Raw genomic sequence first — 13,334 nt, 5'->3', positions numbered from 1 at the left:
TTATTTATTTATATGTTATGTTAAATCCATTTCATTAATTAAATATTTACTTATATATGTATGTATATTTTTCTTTAATATAAAATATTGTTTTAATATTTAATAATATGTATTAAAGAATATCTTAGCCACACCAATATAAAACTTTAGCAAAGAAGTTACAGTATAAAAAAATAATCTTACTTTTAATTACTCATATAATACATTTTTAATGAAAAATCTTTTAAAATTATAAGACTTTTCTTTTTACATAGAATACTAAACGCTGGCTTAATTTTAAATAATTAATTTCGATTATTTCAAAAAATACACAAACAGCTAGGATAAATTTAAAAAATATAAATGTTTTAATAAAACAATAGACAAAAAAAGTAAAAAAAAAAATTAATTTTTTTGTTAAATTGTTAAAAGAACTACAACATCAAATTTACATGCGAATGAGTGTTGAATAAATAAAAAGTAAAATAAATTCAATCAAGCAGCGAACAACTTTAATTTTAATCTACAGATGCAAATTAAGTTATACGCGCTACTAATAAACACGCATAGCAACTCATCACTCGCCATTACAAAAAAAAAATCGTTCAACTTATAACAATCGTCCTCAGCGCAGCTTGTTAGTTTGCGGAGCCAGCCCGATAACCATAAGCAAAACGCGTGAGAGCTTATCAATCGCGGCCACAGTAACGCCTGCAACAACTACACAAAGAAGCCACACATCAAAGCTGTCAAAGCGTGTTGAGCTAGCTATCAGCTGCTCATCAGCATATCAGTCGTTGCGGAAGCTTACGCCAGAGCAGTTCTAACAAAATCTGTCCCGAAAGGCAAAGTAATCGATCAGCAGTGCGGGTAACAGTGAGACATAAAAATTGTAACACAGCAGAAGAAAAAACACAAACAAGAACAATTTGCGTTTAGAAGCCAATCAGTCGCTTTGCTTGACAGTCAAACCGGCGTACGCCTTTGTAGCGCAAGCAAACACACACATCGTTGTAAGCGTGCGCGCACAACAACCAACCACCACCACAACTCAACCTCCAATTGTACCGTGGCAAGCGCTGCAGATAGAGGCGTGCTCACTCGCACCCACGGCATTTAGGGCAAGCATTTTGTGTTCGGCTGTACTTTGCAGTGCGTGAGTACGCGAGAGAGCGAGTGTGTAGAGTGTAGTGTAGGAAGAGGCAGGTATCTGCTTGGCAGCTCGTTTGACAGGCTTAACAGTTCAATCCAATCTGTGTGTTTGACTGACTGCGACTGTCGCTCAACGCTTGCTGAAGTCGTCATCGTCATCGTCGTTTGCTGGAGTTGTCGCTTCGCTGGGGCGATAAGCAACTGTGATTAGTTAATTTACTCGTTGCGTTCGCCGTGAACAGACGTGTGCGTCGCCGTCGTGTGTAACAGTAGTCGAAAGCAAGCAAATAAGTAAAGAAGAAGTAGAAAAACGAAATAAACGTGTTTACAACGTCGAACAAGAAACAAGTGTTTTTTCGAGTTGAAACAAATTGAAACTTAGTGAACGCCTACATTTTTGCGTTATTCCAAGAGCAAACAAAAAAATAACACGAATATTTCAAATGATAAGTGACAAGTGTTTACAAAATTAAAACACATTACAAACAAATTTTTAAATTAAAAACAAAAATTTATAAAATATAATTATAAATAAATGAATAATCTCATGCAAGTGTAAAATTTTTTCAAAAATTATAAAAGTGAAAATTTTCAAAAAAAATTTTGAACTCAGCGTTTCCGCAACGCCACTAACTCGCCACCAAAATTGCCACGCCGCTACAAATGGCCCTTGAGGATCGCTGCAGTCCGCAATCTGCTCCAAGTCCACCCGGCCTACCGCAATCACCACACCAGCCGCGTCTCAGCCAACCGCAAACACACCTACTGCAATATAGTCCCACAGCCGTCACCACAACCGTTTTGGACATGAGTCTGCATGCACATCCGCCACCGCCACCACCACCACACGTTGCAGCCGCCACTAACGCGCCCGCAATGTTGCCACATCCTGTGAGTGCGGCCAGCAATGCCGCCGCGGCGGCCACGCTTTATCATCAACATCAGCAATTGCAGCATTTGCATCATCTACAACAATTACAACAACTACATCAACAACAATTGGTGAATGCCGCCGCTTTCCATCATCATCCCGGTTTCGATGCGGCCACCGCTTTGGCGGCGGCTAATCATGCCCACGCCACATTACAACAGCGTTTGGCGGCCTCACCAGGCGCCACCTCTACACCTTCGTCTACACCCGCTTCAACTATGACCATTAAAGAGGAGGAGAGCGACTCGATTATGGGTGATAGTTTCCATGGTGATGTGCTTAATGGCAGCGCACAATTGCGTGGCAACACCACAGAGGATGATGATGCGGAGGATGAGGCGGAAGATGAGGACGACGATATCGATGTGGACGATGTGGATGATGCGACACCGAATAGCGCCACACAGCAGCGTACACCACCACCCGCGCATCAACAATCCGCCAAGCCCGCACTCGCCTTTTCGATCTCGAACATATTGAGCGATAGCTTTGGTGGCAATGAGACGGCCGGTCGCAATGCCAATGAATCGGTTGGCGCCAACTCAGCCTCCAAACAGACGCATTTGCATACGAATAGCATTTTCCGACCTTTCGATGCAGCGCGCTCCGCCACACCATCTGCCTTCACCCGTGTCGATCTGCTCGAGTTCAGTCGACAACAACAGGCTGCGGCCGCCGCCGCAACCGCCGCTATGATGCTGGAACGCGCAAACTTCTTGAATTGCTTCAATCCCGCCGCCTATCCACGCATCCATGAGGAGATCGTACAGAGTCGCATGCGTCGCAATGGGGTGTTGCCACCAGCCGGTATGAAAAGTAATGAGTGCTCTGCTTCATCTGCTACCGTCGGCGGTATGGGCGCTATGGAAAAGTCCGCGTTGGGTTCACTCTGCAAAGCTGTCTCGCAGATTGGTCAAACTGTGGCGGCGCCAGCTTGTTCGAGTACCTCATCGGCGGCTAGCGCATCCAGCATAGCCAGTCCACCACCCGCTTCCAATGCATCCAGCGTGTCATCGTCCACCTCGGCGGGCAGTTCGCTCAATTCATCGCCCACCAGCCGCAACTTGCCCAGCAAAAGCAGCAGTCCCCAGCCAATACCGCCACCGTCGGCTGTGAGTCGGGATTCCGGTATGGAGTCGTCCGATGACACACGATCCGAAGCGGGCTCCACCACCACGGAAGGTGGCAAGAATGAAGTGTGGCCCGCGTGGGTATACTGCACGCGTTACAGCGACCGACCCAGCTCTGGTGAGTGTGAATTTTATTTAGAAAGCTTATTTTATAGAGGAGTTTGAGGCGGAAAATTGTATATATGGTTGTACAAAATTAGCTTTGGTTAGAAAAATTGATATTAAAGTGAGGTTTAGTTCATTAATAGCGGAGAAATTCAAAATTTTGTTGCTGGCTCCAAAGCGGTTATCTAAAAAAAACTCGTCGAAAGTAGCCTATGTGACACATTCCCTTACAATTTATTTGAAGGTCTTTCCTATCAATTTTCATATTTTCGAATTGGACATTTTGCAATAAAAATGTCCACTCGCTTTCTTGAATGTCTCTACAAACTCACACATATATATTACGTACATGAAAAGTAATGGTATCCGTGCCATAAAAATGTCATCCAATCGCCTGCAACACAAGGTCAAATCAGGCAAAAAGTCACCGTAAATGTCCACGGCATGAAAATGCAGATACGAAGGACACAGAAAGACTCACACATAGCGACGACTTTCGGCATATCCTTCGATTTCAAAGGGCCCCCATGCTGTGTCAAGTATCAATGTTTACATTGCTAGCCTGTCAATGGCACTCTCTCTTTCTCTGTGTATTTATGTGTGTGCTCTTATTTATGTGCCGCTTTGATGCTTAACCGCTATGTGACAATTTTATGTGGCAATAAAAGAAAATCAGAGAAAATATTTTTTTTGTATTTTCTTTTATATGAGAGAGGATATATTAAAGGAGACTAGAAAAATAAATTTCTTCATGTATAAAAATCTATATATATGCCTTTTCTATAATATATAACTGTAAACTAACTATAATATATAACTGTAAACTCTGGGTCTGGTGGTGAATGAGGACAAGACGAAATATCTCCTGTCATCAAACAAACAGTCGGCGCACTCGCGTCTTGGCTCCCACGTCACTGTTGACAGTCATAACTTTGAAGTTGTAGATAATTTCGTTTATCTGGGAACCAGCATTAACAACACCAACAATGTCAGCCTTGAAATCCAACGCAGAATCACTCTTGCCAACAGGTGCTACTTTGGACTGAGTAGGCAATTGAAAAGTAAAGTCCTCTCTCGACGAACCAAAATCAAACTCTATAAGTCGCTCATTATTCCCGTCCTGATGTATGGCGCTGAAGCGTGGACGATGACAACATCCGATGAGACGACTCTTGGGGTTTTCGAGAGAAAGGTTTTGCGCAAGATTTTTGGTCCTCTAAACATTGGCAACGGCGAATACCGCAGGCGATGGAACGATGAGCTGTACGATTTATACGACGACATTGACATAGTTCAGCGAATAAAAAGACAGCGGCTACGCTGGCTAGGTCATGTTGTACGGATGGAAGAAAACACTCCAGCTCTGAAAGTATTCGATGCAGTACCCGCTGGAGGAAGCCGCGGAAGAGGACGACCTCCACTCCGGTGGAAAGACCAAGTGCAAAGTGACCTGGCTTCACTTGGTGTTTCCAATTGGCGCCAAAAAGCAAAAAGGAGGAATGAGTGGCGCGCTCTGGTGGATTCGGCTATAATCGCTTAAAGCGGTTCCTACGCCAAATATATATATATAACTGTAAACACAAATATTTCTTCCCATATCTCTAGAAAATTAAAGATAAAGAGTCGCAAATAAATATTGAAAAAAAACTGCAGCAAATAACTGTAATTAACACCTTTGTGGCTTATGCAAACATTTGCAAACTTGAATTTGCCAAACAACAACAACAAACATTTAGCTAAATATTTAAAATAACAGCCAGACTTAATAACCTCACAATTAAGCGCCGTTAGCTTTAAGCTCTTCGCATGCTTTAACTTCTAAGTTCTGCAGTCGCTAATTCAAGCGTTTAGTAGCTTTATTTCAAATTTACTTTCCACGTTTCTTTCCTTACTTCATTCATTCCACACCTGCAGTTGCTTACTGTTTTTGTTGTTGTTGTTAATTTTTTTGATTTGCTAATTGCAAATGACTTAATAAAGCAGCATCTCCAAGCACTCCAGCTGCGAATTAGAATTAATCGGCGTTTAGCGTTAATAATAAGCAGCTTTTAAGCTGTACAACAACAACAACATGATAGATATTAAAGTGTCTACTTAGCGGCAATTAGAAGAAAATTATAGGGTTACTCTGTGTGAGGAAGTTGCAACGTTTGAAGCTTCAAGTCTTCAGTGTCTTCGAGGCAGTAGGGGCGCCGAGGGAGAAGACAATCATTTCTATTAAAATCAAATGCAAACTGCTGCAGCTGTTATTTGTTGTAATTTGCGAAAAAGTGTTGATTGCTTCAATTGTGATGCCGCATTGCGAAAAAATAGCTGCTTATAAGCAATTAGTTCTGTTAATTTTTATTAATTACTCTTTTTATTTTAATTTTTTTTTATATACTATTATATAGTTAAATTAACATTTTTTTTTAATTTTCTTATAATTTAATTTTTTTTATTTTACATTAATATATATTGTTGTTGTTGCATTTAAAATCGCAATCAGTGCGGAATTTCTTACACTTAACACATGCAACTTATGCAATTAATCATTTATTGAGTGAGTTTTAATTGGAACGTCTAACCTCGTTTTTACGTCTTCTCAAAAAAGAAAATGAAACGATTTTTTTTTCATTTTATTTTTTTAAATAGCTCCAAATTTATCGTTCACTGTTCATTTTTCAATCAACAGCAAATTAAAAATCAATTCCAAACCATAAAAATGCACTTAACTCATCAATTAACATCCGAAATAGCCGCCGCAAATAATCTTGTATTAAAATTTTGAGTTGTGTGCGAAGAAAGCAAATATCGCCAGATTGTATGAAGACATATGGGGGATATATAAATATATGTATGGGTGTATATATGCGATTGTGTGCGTTCTACATACAATAGAAAGTGTGTTGACGTAGGCAACACAAGTTAGACACTTAGAAAAGGGGAGAGATCGTTTAAAAAAATATATGTGGGTGTGTCTGTATATATCTATTATACATTTACGTGCATATGTATTGTATAGAGTTTTGAATTGAAAAAGGCTTCTTGCGATTAAGCGGTGCATATAGCTTGTATGGAAATATGCTTATGAGAATTTTTTTATATAATTTTTCGGACTACTCGACGGCGACAAATCAAGCGTTAAAACATGGACTAACTAAGTCATAATATTATGGGAGCTAATACAGCACTTAGTTAATATAATTAAAACATAAATAAAATTAATTATTACATTGTATGATAATTTTGACATTTGCCTGCAACTTTTTTTTCGGCAATTGACAAAGGGCGAAGCAAATGCTGATTAGTTAATTTCCACACACCTTCATACAAATTTAATGCAAAAAGGCTTACTTAGTCTAGGCGAATTATACCTTTTTATGATTTCTTTACGGTTTTTCTACTTTTATTTTTGCCGCACAGTAATTGTGCTGTGTAAACTTGCCGCCTACGCGCTGTTTGTTGCATGCAACTGACTGTCTGTCATCGCCTGACAGCTGACATATTGACATGTGCCACGCAATGAAATGCGGCTTACATGCTTACTTATATATATTATTACATTATACATTACATACATAGTATCTCTACTTATATGTCTATGCCTCTCAATTATGCCACTATTTATGGAATTCCAATGAAATATGCTTTAATTTCTTATTTAATATATTAGTTATCGCGTAATATGCAAATTCTCATGTGTCTTCATTTCTTGTTTGTATTGCAGGTCCACGCTATCGTCGTCCCAAACAGCCAAAGGAGAAAGGACAAACCGATGAGAAACGGCCGCGTACCGCATTCTCCAGCGAACAATTGGCACGTTTGAAGGTAAATATTCGAAAATACTTAAATTTAATTCAATAAAATAAATTCTTTTTTTTTTGTGGGAAATTCGAAATTGAACGTAGATGACCAATTTTTAGAAGAAATAACAAAAATAAAATTCAGAAACATATTTCAAAAAACAAATTTTCAAAAAAACTTTACGAAAAAATTGATTTTTTTTTAATAATTTTATGATTCTTGTTTTTTTGAAATATTTTGAAACTTCGAAAGCTTTTTACAACAACAACAAGCATAGCTACTTGTCAACTTCCTTCTGAAGTAGAAATCCTTCCTGTTTTCTTATTGCCTTCATATTGACAAAATATTTACGACACTCAAAAATCACCCGTTGAGCATGGCGAATAAGAAAAATATAAAGAAAAGAAAAACAAAAACAAAAAAAAAACGGGAATACAAAATCTTTCAAAACTAGTTTAGGAGTGTAAATATTTTGAACATGGAGCAGCTAAAAGCAGTTAGGCTTATCTGTCAAGCCAATTAAACACGCCTCTGACACACTGTGCACGCATTCAAGAAAATTACGTGCTGAGCATGCGGCAACCACAACAAATACGTATGCTCATGCACGCATGTGCAACAATCAGAAATCTAATGTTGAGCCTACAAATGCATATATACAGTTATAAATGTGTGTGTTTCGTGTGCTCATTGCTCGGCTTCAACTGCTTAACTGAGTCCGTTGTCCTGTTGTCTCCGCTCTATGCTACCAATTAGCTATGGTCAATATATTATTTTCACTTCTATAGGGGTCTCGAAGATTGTTCTTTTATCTGCGAGATTTTTTTCAACGTCTTTTCGCTTTGAGACTGCTCAGCATTTAACCGCAAATAATTGATTCGCATTGCCTGTGAACTGTTGTTGCCTTTGTCTACTTATATTTTGAAGAATTTCCTTAAACACATACATATGTACATATATGTATACACATCTAATAAATCTTAAAAAATATTATTCAAATCATTAATTGTTCTCTGTTCTCTCTTCTTCTTCCTTGCAGCGTGAATTCAATGAAAATCGTTACCTCACCGAACGTCGTCGTCAACAGCTCAGCGCCGAATTGGGTCTGAATGAGGCGCAAATCAAGATTTGGTTCCAGAATAAGCGCGCTAAAATCAAGAAATCTTCAGGCTCGAAAAATCCACTCGCACTGCAATTGATGGCACAAGGTCTCTACAATCACACCACAGTGCCTTTGACGAAGGAAGAGGAGGAGCTTGAGATGCGCATGAACGGGCAGATACCGTAAGCGTATGCTGAGTGGAGAAGAGAGCTGTGAAGTTGTTAAACAACAGTTGAGGTGCTTCGTATGCTCTGAGCTTCGGCTAATTCAAATGTGACGACGCGTGCAATAATTAGGGTAGGGAGGAACGTAATTAACAGTTATAAAGCGTATAGGTGTAAAATGTGAAGCAAAAAATATAAAAATTAAAGAAAAGCAAAATAAAAGTTTGTTATGTGATATAAATATACACGCAAGTGTATGAAAAAAAACAAACAAGAAATGAGCAAACATAAAAAAGATTGTACAATTGGATGAAAAAATTAAAAAAAAAAGTTATTAATTATAAGAAACAGTAAAAAATAAGCAAACTTTTGTAAATATTAGTTATAGTTACTTCTTTAGCCGCAATATTCAACTCTATAAACACAAACACCCTCACACACAGATGCACTCCTCGCCCGCTAAATAGTAGCACTTGCTGCTTTTTAATCACTTGTAACAAATTGTAAATTATTATATTTATTAAATTAAGTTAAGTAAATTTTATTAAGTAAATAATTAACATACGTTTCATTAAACCAAGTTAACCCCCCGCAAGACCCACTAAACCCCACTTTTACCTGCAATTGTATTATAGCAACATTTTGTTATTGTCTGCTACATAGTTTTTAAGTAAATTAAATTTATTCTTGTTTTTGTTTATAACACACAACTGTAGTAGTATTTTTAGTATAACTTTAGTACACACATAAGTTGAGAGTAATTTAAGCAGCGCACTAAACTATTGTAAATTTATTGTATATGTATGAATAGTTTTTTAGTTTTGAAAAAGAAAAAAACAACAAATCATCAATTGTGTACACAAAAAGTTTAAAATATGTAGATTTACTTGGTTAAAGAAAATCTTAAAAAGTAATTATTAAAAATAGTGAAAATATATATAAATATTTAAAAGTAATGCATATGAATTAAATTAAAAGCGTTAAAAATGAAATATGTTCAATAAAAAACCTATATGAAAAAATTAAATTATAAATTCTTTTTATTTATTTAAGAAGTCAATATATACAATACAATTTAATCCACAGAGACAACCAGAAGTTTCATGAAACATTTACATACATATGATAAAGCAGAGGCTTCATATATCATAAAAGACGAAATGTTAAAACATCGTAACAAAGACTGGAACAATCTACTTTCAAGTTTGGAGAAATGGTCTTCTTCCTTTTGGAATTTAACAAAAGTTTTAAAGAATAAACATTCTGGCATTTCAACGTTGAAAGATAATACAATCTATTACAGTACTGCTACTGAAAAAATCCGAGTTGCCGAGTGAGACAGGCATATTAACATGACATAAATTCGATTATACTTCCATAAGTCGGGGAACCGCTAAATATTTTTTCTGACGAACTTCTAAGGAAATAAGTCGTTTATCAGCATGATTCAATTATAAAAGGTTTGGTAAGTAGTGACAGCAAAGTTTTGACACTGTTTTGTTTGTTTGCCTAATTTAAACTAATTTAATAACTTAAGTTCTAAATTCATCATTTAATTGAAAAATTAATGTTACTGCGGAACTCTGAGTTAATTGGATCAACATATTTCCTTTTCATTCAAAAATACGCCAATTAACGTCAAGATTTGAAGTTTCTCAAATCGAAAGATGATGACATGTTTGTAAAAGAACAAAAACAAAAGCAATATCAACATCACGAAATTTCCGTTCGCTTGCCGTCTTTGTCATTTCTAAAAATATTTTAAGGTTAGGACTATTTTCATCATGATGTCTGCTTGCAAATATGTACATAGCTGTTAGTAGCTTACAATGTTGCAAAACTTAACAAGCGTTCGTGATCGCTAATTGGCACATTTGATTTGAGAAAGTTTGGCGAGTCATTTACCACATTCTTACGTAGTATGTATGACATAAAAAGGATGGGAAGCTTAAAAGAAAAGATATGTTACGAGTACATACATATATTATAAGAAAACAGCAAACATTTGATATACACTACTGGAAAAAATTAAGGGATCAAAAAATAAAATTCCAGATTTTTGGGTAAATTTCAACAGGCCGTTTTCAAAATTTTTTAGCTGGTTTTTCTACGATTTTAAAGTCCTGATCCAAAAACTAGACACTTGGTGCTATAATTTCCTTCTTTATCGATTTCTTGTACGACCATTTCTTTCGAAGTTACGGCCTGTTGAAATTTGCCCAAAAATTTCGATTTTTTTTTTGATCCCTTAATTTTTTCCAGTAGTGTACATATACTTCATATCTATACATATTTATACAAATATATATTTTTCCAAGAATGCAAAAGTAAAGGATTGACCATCTTACATCTACAATATATACTAGTAATACTAGTAGACCCGGCCACACGTTGTTGTGGCTAAGGTATATATTAAATTAAGTTGGTCCAATCTTGGCTTCGGCGACGATATTGATTACTCGAGGTCGATGTTACGCAGTATGATGACAACTCACACTACTTTTAATTGCAAAGTGAGTGGTGATAGTACAGGCAATTTTAAATAGTTTGGGATAATTGACTACGTCATCCTGGTTTGTAGCTGTGTCAACTCTCCCGGACCGAAATTCTAAATTGTCGCATTAAGATCATCGATATCTTTGTTTTTTACCACCAATATAGGTCATTCAATCAGTCATATATTCATCATCGAGATGTCAACTGAGACCCTACCATTTCCAACTGCTTCTACAATCGCAATTTGATATTGTCTGCCAAATATATGGGTCAAATTGTGTGTTATCTTAATAAAGTTACATCAATAAATTGCGAGAGTATAAAATATTCGGTTGGACCCGAACTTAGTCTTTCCTTATTTGTTACAAACTGTTTTGGGCTATCGACACAACCTTATACAATTGAACAATAATATTTTAACAAAGCAACAATGACAACCTTCAAAATATTATTTTTTTGTTTTTTGTTTTCTATTTTTATATTTTTCTTGTCAACTCGAATAAAATTCTCTTATTATTATCTTCCTCGCAATTTTTCCATATTTACTCATATTAATGGGTTACCATTTCCAAGAATCGTGATTAAATGTCAGTTCTGTCCCCAGCTTGTTGGAAAAACGCATCAACTACACCAACGGGATAAGTGAAAATCCAATTGGGAAAATATCCTAACTTCATCACAAATTCAAATTATAAAGTTCAGTCAGATAGAAACAACCGTAAGCGTATGGAGGCACAGGTGGTAAAAAAGAAAACATTTGCGTTTGAATTCTGCAAGAAAGCGATTATATTGTATTAGAAGGAAAAAAATTATTTCACCTTGATGAAAGAAAGCTGAAATCCATTCCTATGACAATCAATCAACAACTACATTATTCCTGGACAACGGTTTATATTCGACCAAGTACCGTCAACTCGTAAGCATCTCACAAAATTCTTTAAAATTCATTAGGATAGATGATCTTGACCTACCTCGGATCTTTGAATTGGTTCCAATTTATAGAAAATACAAACGAGATCGGAACCCATTACTTGCAGTCGGGGATTCGGCAGCAAAATTCACCAATTGGAAAATGTTCTCGCGTTCCCATTAACATCAAACCAACCTGAAGAACGATATTTCATCTATTCCAACCAATATTAGATCTTCCTTAATGGTTAAAAGAAGAAGTTGTGATTAAAAGATAATCATTTGTACATATGTATTTATATAATTACTATTTATATTTGAACTTCATCTAAAGTTTTATTTTTTATTTCCGTAGCTTTCGACAGCAAGCACTCTCTTCAAATCACTCCAACGTCACAGAATATTATTGCAGCCTTGAGTGCGTGTGAGTGTTCTTTTTAGGGGCAATTGAAGTTCATCAGCGATTTTCGCACGTCTAATTGGATGGAATTCCCGTGGATGACAGGCGGCATTTAATTGCGCCACATTGGAAAATGTAAATCACTGCGTGGCATGTGGCATGTGGCATGCCACATAACACACCACAAAACTATATAAATAAGAAGCGAGGCGCATAGAAACTAAAGGACGGACGGAAAATATTTTTTGTACTTAGCAAAAGAGTCAAAGACAAGCGGGAGAGACAGCCACCACACTCACACGCTCACGAGTAACGGTATTTTGAGTTATGGTGCGATCGTTTTCTTTTGTCGCCTGCAATTAAAATGAAATAAAGCAAAGTAGGGTCGCATTATTTTATTCTTGTTGTTGTTGCCTTGAAGGGCATACGCGCTAGGATTCTTATAATTTAATGGACTCCTCTTGGGATGGGGGAGCGTAGCGCATTTCGTGTGATTTATAGGCATTTCACTTGCCTGCTGCGGCATAAATAAATCGACTTAAATCGCAGCGGTGATCATAACGCACCAACACCAACAACAAACACACACTCACACACACATATGCAGCATACAGCATGCAACATGAGTAACGGCATCTAAGTTCATATTTATGTATATTTAATTGCTAGCGCATTGACACATGTGCAAGCGATTGAGTGCGGCGTGGGGGCAAGCGCGTCAACTGACAGATGCTTTGATTTTCACTTTGACGCTTCCTTGCCAGCGGCAATCGCTGCGTTCGTGCAACACTTTTAATTACACACATCAAAACGCGCCATTTATCGGCGCGGTGAGTTGCAGCAGCGTCCCTTACTCCATTAGCCTAGCACTTTATTTCGCTAGGCCTTGGGGTTGCTGTGTTTGTTGTTATTTGTGTGGTCGCGCATATTTACAGTTTGTTGTATTAATTGCCTCGCGAGGCGCAGCCTTATGTGGCTAGTAGACAAATAAACCACTTTGTTGCCATCGAAATTTTATTTTTATTTTAAGCGAGTGTAGTTTTTAATTCCTTTTATTTTTTGCTTTTTTTCGATTTGAATGTGCGGAAAGCTGCCAGAATTGTGGTAGGCGCTAAAAGTAGTGTTGGCAAGTGGCGAAAATGACGACTATGCGCCACATCAAAATTTATGAATTCTTTTA

At 37.1% G+C, this 13,334-nt stretch overlaps 1 protein-coding gene and 1 long non-coding RNA gene across 2 annotated transcripts; both read left to right on the top strand.

Moving 5' to 3' along the window:
* The first annotated feature begins 435 nt into the window (after nucleotides 1-435).
* Nucleotides 436-9,088, top strand: LOC105209845 (segmentation polarity homeobox protein engrailed). The gene is made up of 3 exons (XM_011180477.3): nucleotides 436-3,310; nucleotides 7,007-7,107; nucleotides 8,123-9,088. Exons 1-3 carry the CDS (start codon nucleotides 1,795-1,797, stop codon nucleotides 8,369-8,371), a joined length of 1,866 nt encoding a protein of 621 aa, XP_011178779.2. The 5' UTR covers nucleotides 436-1,794; the 3' UTR covers nucleotides 8,372-9,088.
* A 2,200-nt stretch (nucleotides 9,089-11,288) lies between these two features.
* On the top strand, nucleotides 11,289-12,533 carry LOC128922811 (uncharacterized). The gene is made up of 3 exons (XR_008471998.1): nucleotides 11,289-11,761; nucleotides 11,848-12,046; nucleotides 12,110-12,533. It is a non-coding gene; the product is annotated as an uncharacterized LOC128922811 (long non-coding RNA).
* The last annotated feature ends 801 nt before the right edge of the window (nucleotides 12,534-13,334 follow it).

This window comes from Zeugodacus cucurbitae, chromosome 6 (assembly GCF_028554725.1).
Source record: "Zeugodacus cucurbitae isolate PBARC_wt_2022May chromosome 6, idZeuCucr1.2, whole genome shotgun sequence".
Lineage (NCBI taxonomy): Eukaryota > Metazoa > Arthropoda > Insecta > Diptera > Tephritidae > Zeugodacus > Zeugodacus cucurbitae.
Note: the sequence above shows the minus strand (reverse complement) of the source record. Positions and strands in the feature narration are given on the sequence as shown.

Coding starts and splice junctions, on each gene's coding strand:
- LOC105209845 (XM_011180477.3), top strand. CDS start 1,795: ATGGCCCTTGAGGATCGCTGCAGTCCGCAATCTGCTCCAAGTCCACCC. Junction 3,311..7,006: donor CAGCGACCGACCCAGCTCTG/GTGAGTGTGAAT, acceptor TTTGTATTGCAG/GTCCACGCTATCGTCGTCCC. Junction 7,108..8,122: donor AACAATTGGCACGTTTGAAG/GTAAATATTCGA, acceptor TCTTCCTTGCAG/CGTGAATTCAATGAAAATCG.